A 7,020-nucleotide genomic window follows, 5' to 3' on the forward strand; every position below is an offset into this window, starting at 1 on the left:
TTGTTAATCATATAATATATATATATATATATATATATATATATTAATAATAACACCAAAATGAAAATTGAATGACATATCGAGAATGAAGGAGATGTCGTTGTAAATTCGCATGTGTAGATAGTTACGGAAACAACCTCAATTCCCCACCTTTCTTCCCAAAAATTATGTGATTGCATGCAACATTCATCCACAGCCGTCGTCCTCCACCCACCACCACCACCACCACCGCCATCCTCTCCATCATTGCCCTAGTCTCGTATGAGAAAACTACTCTCGGCCTTCCCTCCTAATGGCCGAGATTACTTTCTACCAAATTTGCATGCATCCTCCTCCCAAATAAACGACACCTCTCCAATTCCAGTCGTCGACACTGCTTTCGATTTCGCCACCATCCCCGTCATCGGCGCCCTTCTCCTCCTCTCCCTCATCTCTCTCTCCTTCATCTTCCACCTCCGCCTTAGATCTCGCGGCGCATGCCACCTCCGGGAATTCAACAATCTCTGGACTGTCCGCCTGCTCCTCGTTTTCTTCATCTCTCATTGGGCCATCAACGAAATCATCCGCCTTCCCCTCTTCCGTAGCCGTTATCTTTTCCCATCCTTGCCATCCCTAACATTGTCGCAACAGGACGACCTATGCAAACTCCACGTCGTATTTTCTCTAGGGTTTATGGAACCTGGTTTCCTCATCACCCTCTTTTTCCTAATTAGCGAGTCCGTCAAGAAACAAAACCCGTCACAGATAGGGGCAGTTTTACGGGTGTTGTTCATGAGTTTACCCACATTGATTCTGCAAACAGTCGTCGTCTTCTTTAATCCGTTAAAGGCGCAATTGCCTTGGATGATGATTCGAAGTTCCTTCCTGTCGGTGGATGAAAGTGGGAACAAGAGCATGAGGTGCACCTATCCGTTGTTGAGCAGCATTGTTTTTGGAGCATTTGGGGTTGTGTACTCGGTGGGTTTATTAATATGTTGTTGGCGGGTGGTGTCGTTGGTGATCAATAAGAAGATGAAATTACGAATTGAGGTGTTGGGATGGACGGTGATGATGTCAGTACTGGTGGAGTCATTGTTGCTGGGGGTGGTGGGTATTTGGAAACCGGAAAGCATATGGTACGGTGGGGTGTTGTTGGGGATGTTTGTGAGTGTGGCAATATGTGGCGGTGTAGCAGAGATTGTGTTGGTGATAAAGCCCATAGTGGAGGCGCTTGTGGCTGCCGGAGACTACTGCCAGTGGAATCCTGTTGTTCGCTACATGCAGCCGGTGGAGGACCGAGGGAATATATAGCGAACGAGCATCAGGGTGGGTGCAATGCATGCATGCATGAATGCAAATTATATAATATACGTATAATTTGCATCTTGTGGTTGGATCATAAGCTTAGCTGCTGGGGGTTTTCAAGTGTGAATTGGGTGGGTGGGTGGGTGGGTGGCCGGCGGCTGTTGATCGTTGGAAAGAAGTAATTAAGGTCCAAGGAGGTAGCTAGCAATAAGCAAGTGTTAATTGTGTGTTATTCCTCTATGAAAAATGAAAGCGACGATCCAAGTGTTGTGTATATGTATATAGCGGTTGTCTCCGTGAAGTAGCAACAATTAGGCAGCATGCAGGTGGGAGAGAATTGTATAGCATGAAGTCGTTCGTTGGTGTGAATTTAATTAGATTGGCAAATGGCAACGGATACAGTTCTCTCCCCTCCCCTCCCCTCTTCTCTTTGTTTAATTACATTTATTAATTATATCCGTTAATGCTCCAACTGCATGCATGTGCTTCAGAATTTGGGTTTCTACATCAAAATATACCTAAGAACCCATTTCATCGATGCTAATTAATTAACCTACTGGAAATTGCATAAAATATGATAAAACTAGGCTCAATGCTAATAGGCCCATATTTCTCATCGAATTTGCCTTGTTTTTTCACGAGTCATCATATCCTATCACTGTATGTATATATATATATATATATATATATATATATATATATATATATTGGATTGAAGACATTAATTTGAACAACCAAACTCAATTAATGTCTACGGTTTGAAAAATCTCAACGTGACCCAACTCAATCAAAATTACAACCCAAACAAAACTGTCCGCATTGGGTTGGGTCTGTTTGGTTGAATCGTTGGCACATCGATCATTTTATAAACGTTTTGCTTAAACGAAAGAAAATCAAAATGAGAAAATACAAAAAGGCAAAGAGAAGTTGAAATTTCATGCAAATAAGAAAGTATAATTATAGTTGAAATTGTAATATAATTTTGAATATAGCTAATTACGAGTTTGTCTAATGTTTAATGTACATATATTAACCAAGAACTTGACAATCATATGAAATCCGTAGTATAGAAAAGTTATAGGGTTAATTAATTCCAACCCAATAGATGCGATTTGGTTTAATCTTGTATCAACTATACGTCGGATACATATAGCGAAGGCTTCTTTAAGTTTTTCAGAACCATAAGATAAGATGAGATGATGCCTTAAATAATAACAAATGGAGCTCGTATGAATTAAGTAAGTAAATAGTTGTCGAGGAAAAATCATTTTAACAAAGAAAATGTGAATGAGTCTAAGCAAGTTACTCAAACACGTCATTTTTGTTGGAGAAAAGTTACATTTTTGGTCCTTAGAGTTTACATAATTATAACATCTTAAGTCTCTTTTTTAAACAATTATGCTTTTGGTCCATTGTTTTAACTCTGTTTAAATTTGTGTATTAAAGAGGTTATTTGGGGAAGCATTTTTCTTGTTTCAATTAAATAAGTTTTGAAGACCAACCAAATGTTGTGATGGGTGCCCCTTCTCTCTTTTTCCCCTCTTCCACAATCATATATATATATATATATATATATATATAACATTAAGAATACAATTAATGAACCAAAAGTTGTTGTAAAACGTCTACCATCCGATCCGTGATTATTAATTTAGAAAAGAAAGGGAACAAGAATGTAACTTAACTTACTAGGTTTTCTATTTAAAGTGTAAGGAAAACTTCAAATACGATGATAATTTGTCATATATATGTATCGGTTAACAAAAAAAATTCAATGCATAGTTTTTTCTTTAACTTTTTTATAATATTTAATCTTTTTATTTATTAAAGCAAGGGTGTTATAATTTCTAAAGAGATAAGTAGATGTTGTGGGGGTTTTTATGTTTATTGATTTCATTCCATTTCCTTTTCCTTTTCCTTTTCCTTTTTAATCAAACAAACCATTCACATACTAATACTTTTATACTTATGTATCTACGTATTGTTTTACTCATCTCAAAATTCATGAAATTGTAATAATCTTCATAATTTATGTCTCATGCTTTATTTTATATGATTTTTTTTCTATATACGTCTAATATTTAATATATTGGTTAACATTACATAATGTTTGTGTAACATCCCCAATATTTCAAATACTTAAATATATCAAAACTAGTATCCCAGAATCAAACACTTACATTGCAACAGAAATAAAATTTTTAATCTTACAAATTATATCACCATCTAAATTACAATCTTGAGGAGCATAACTTTGTTTTATATAATAATGTCTTGATCTGCACATAACCTTCTTTGGAGTTAATCCTTATCTCTCTTTATTGCATTTTTCTTTCCACTCAAATAGCCGTCTGGGTGAAAAAGTTTTAAAAGAGTTTTAGGTGAGTCTTAGACCAAGTAAATCCACGGTTTTCATGCACGAGGAACAACTTTTACAATAAATGATTTTCACGAATCATTATAAATTTAGCATGCCTTGATGAGAATAATACTTTTCACAAAATAAAGATATTATAGTGCGTGTCTACATCACAAAGCAAAGGCGTCATGCGAGATGTCTACCTCACACAGCATTACTTGACGAACTCACACAACATGTCCGCACTTATGGCTTAGACAAGCTCACAAAGCATGCTCGTCTTTACAAATTCATATTGTAGTACATCCCCATTGACACACAAATACTCAAAACACATAAAAATATCGAACTTTTCACGCATATATAGCATATCAAAAATCTCGAGAAACTCCAAACAACTTGTAGATAATAAGGCATGCAACCATTTTAAAAATAAATCACGTGTAACTCACAATACATGTCGTACCCCAAACCGATCTTTGAAGTGGCTAACGTCTCCGCGATTGGTGTCAAACTAGCTACGATGTAGAGCACCGTCAACTCTCATTACAGCGTCCACCGTCGTCTTTTCTCATAATAGTTCTCCTTCTTGACTCCAAGCTACACATAAAGCTACGAACTCCCATTTTATACTAAGCCCCATCGGCGGCTTCACAGAATATGAAACGATAGGCCATAATTAATGGTCGTAGGTTTCATGACCATTAAGTTTCCTATCATTAAATTATATCCAATTTCTTTCCTCTTTTTTTTTGGTTATTACAGTTTGATTCACACGTACTCGGTTCATAACGTGAAACTTTATGGAGTGTTTGTGAAATACAAAATATACATTGTGAACCGAGTACATGTGAATCTTACGTATTCTGAAACAAATATATATTAATCAATATTCAAAAATCTAGTCTTAAATGAAAAAAAAATCATATAAAAATAACACATGATGCACAAATTCTCAAGATTATCATAATTTCATGTATTCTCAAAAGAAAATTCCCCTCCTTTTATAAACATTAGTTACCTTATAAGTCAACTTATTTTTTACTACATTTTTAGATGAAAATAAACTAACTTATTGAAACATTAACTGTAGTAGCATTTAGAAGCTTTTTGATACTTTTTTCAATTACTATAAATGTATCCGTGTAATACAGCAAGATACATCTCGAATTTACTGTTTCGTTTTATTATTCGACTCTGCCGATTTTATAATATGGCTTTGCATTATTGTGAAAAAATAATGTTTTTATATTGGGAAAAGTCTAAAAAACCAACAAAGTGTCTGATTTTGAGTAATTAAATTGTTAAACTATTTTTTGAATGATAAAACTTTTAAAGTTTTTAAAATTGGTTAAAATACATCCTTGTAACTTGTAAAAATGTGTTAATATGATAAAATTTTGGGGAAAATCTAAAAGAGCCCAACACACTGTCCGATTTTGAATGAATCAAGTCTCGGGTTTTTTTTTTTTAAAATCCCTAAAGTTTTTCCTAAATCTTTTTACCAAATAGATTGTTGAACTTTTTTAGAGCAAATTATTTTTGAAGAAACAAAATCATAAACTTAATTTTGAACAAAAACATGAACGAACAAAATATATGCAATCCTCTCATCGACAACAAAGTTCCATGAACCAATTAATCGGAGAAAAATTATACCATTTGCATTAGTAATTACAAAACATACAAAAGTTATGTTTAAAACATAAATTAAGTTCATTAATTTAATTTTGTCACATATAAGTGTTTTTGTATGTATCTATTTATGGGTTAAAAACAATTTTTGTATGTTTCAGAATTAGTTATGAAAATGATATAATTTTTCTTTGTTTAATTGGTTCAGAGTAATTGTATATATTTTTTTGTTCCCAAAAAGTTACGGATTTATTTGTTCAAAATAAGTTCATGATTTTGTTTTTCGAAAAATGTTTGGGATTTATTTATTCCAAAAAAAGTTCAAGAATTTATTTGGTAAAAGAAATCAGGAAAAAAAAAGTAAAGATTTATAGGGACTTAATTATTTAAAATCACATGTTTGTTTGATTTTTTCTAAATTTTTATCACATTAACTTGTTTTTACATGTTACAATGATGTATTTAACATGTTTTATAAAGTTTATGGATTTTACCATTCAAAAATATAGTTTAAGGACCTAAACAATCAAAATCAGATAATTTGTTTTGTTTTTTAGACTTTTTTCTTTTATAAATAAATAAATATAAATTTGAAGAGCACATAAAAGTTTCAAAAAAAAATGTAATATTAGTACCAAATTAACAATTTAAAAGTTCTATTTGTGTACATTTTTAGTTCAACTTTTTGTTATAATTTAATTTATGTTTGATAACAAAGTAATTTATTATATTTAATAATTTAGGGTATTCTTCTTTTGTTAACCAAACAATTAGTATGAACTTTGTTAACCGAGACATTTTTTGTCTTTTTATATATTGATATACCACGTTCTTAGAATATCTTATTCACTTAATTATTACATTTTTTTTAATTATCATATTTCTAAAATATATGGTTTATTCACTTAATTATCATATTCATTAAATATTACTTAAAGTTTCTTCATTTATTGTTTCACCTATAAACTTATTTAATTATTTTATTCATTTTCTAGTTTCATATATGAACTTTGGCAACAAAAAAATAATTGGAATAACCAAAGTTAATTGACGAAACAAAAATCATTGTTTTTCTTAATGAACTTTAAACAAAAATTATTGTTTTTTATCCATGAACCTTAAACAAAAATCATTAAAATTATAATAATAAAGATGAAAATAACAATAAAATTAAAATTATAGTGATGAAATCCATGATGGATGAAAATAAAAAAAATTAACAAAGCAGAAGGAGGAAAATCGTAATTTACTCTTTTAAAAATATAGCTGCAACATAATTCAATTTTTAAAGTGGAAAATTCTAAGGCTCAATTTTATTTCATGTTTTTAGCATATTACTTAAATTTGTTATGGTTTTTTTTGACAAAGTCAGTTTGTTATTGTTTATGTGCAATAAAACATCCTTCTTTATTCATTAAAATTCTGATTATATTTAAAATAATATATGTATATATATGTTATTGACTTATACCTACATAACTTATGATATTATAAATTTATTATTTGTTGTGATATATGAATGACGAGAGGCATGTGGTGTGGTGTGGTGTTTCATTTGACCAAGAATATGTGTGGGTCTCTACTTCCTATATATAAGCAACTCCTTAATTAATGTAATACAAAGACTTTTTCTTAATTATAGGTCAGGTCAATTCATTGACTTACACCCCAAATATGCATCAACTAAAAACTACGTTTTCCATCATCTCAAATATATATATATATATATATATATATATATA

The 7,020-nt window shown here is 31.5% G+C and overlaps 1 protein-coding gene across 1 annotated transcript; it reads left to right on the forward strand.

The window, feature by feature from the left end:
• Positions 1-261: 261 nt before the first annotated feature.
• On the forward strand, positions 262-1,290 carry LOC112503190. The gene has a single exon (XM_025107260.1). The coding sequence runs from the start codon at positions 262-264 to the stop codon at positions 1,288-1,290; it is 1,029 nt and encodes a 342-aa protein (XP_024963028.1).
• The last annotated feature ends 5,730 nt before the right edge of the window (positions 1,291-7,020 follow it).

The sequence above is a fragment of the Cynara cardunculus genome, unplaced genomic scaffold (assembly GCF_001531365.2).
Source record: "Cynara cardunculus var. scolymus isolate 2C unplaced genomic scaffold, CcrdV1 Un_Scaffold_2661, whole genome shotgun sequence".
Classification (NCBI taxonomy): Eukaryota; Viridiplantae; Streptophyta; class Magnoliopsida; order Asterales; family Asteraceae; genus Cynara; species Cynara cardunculus.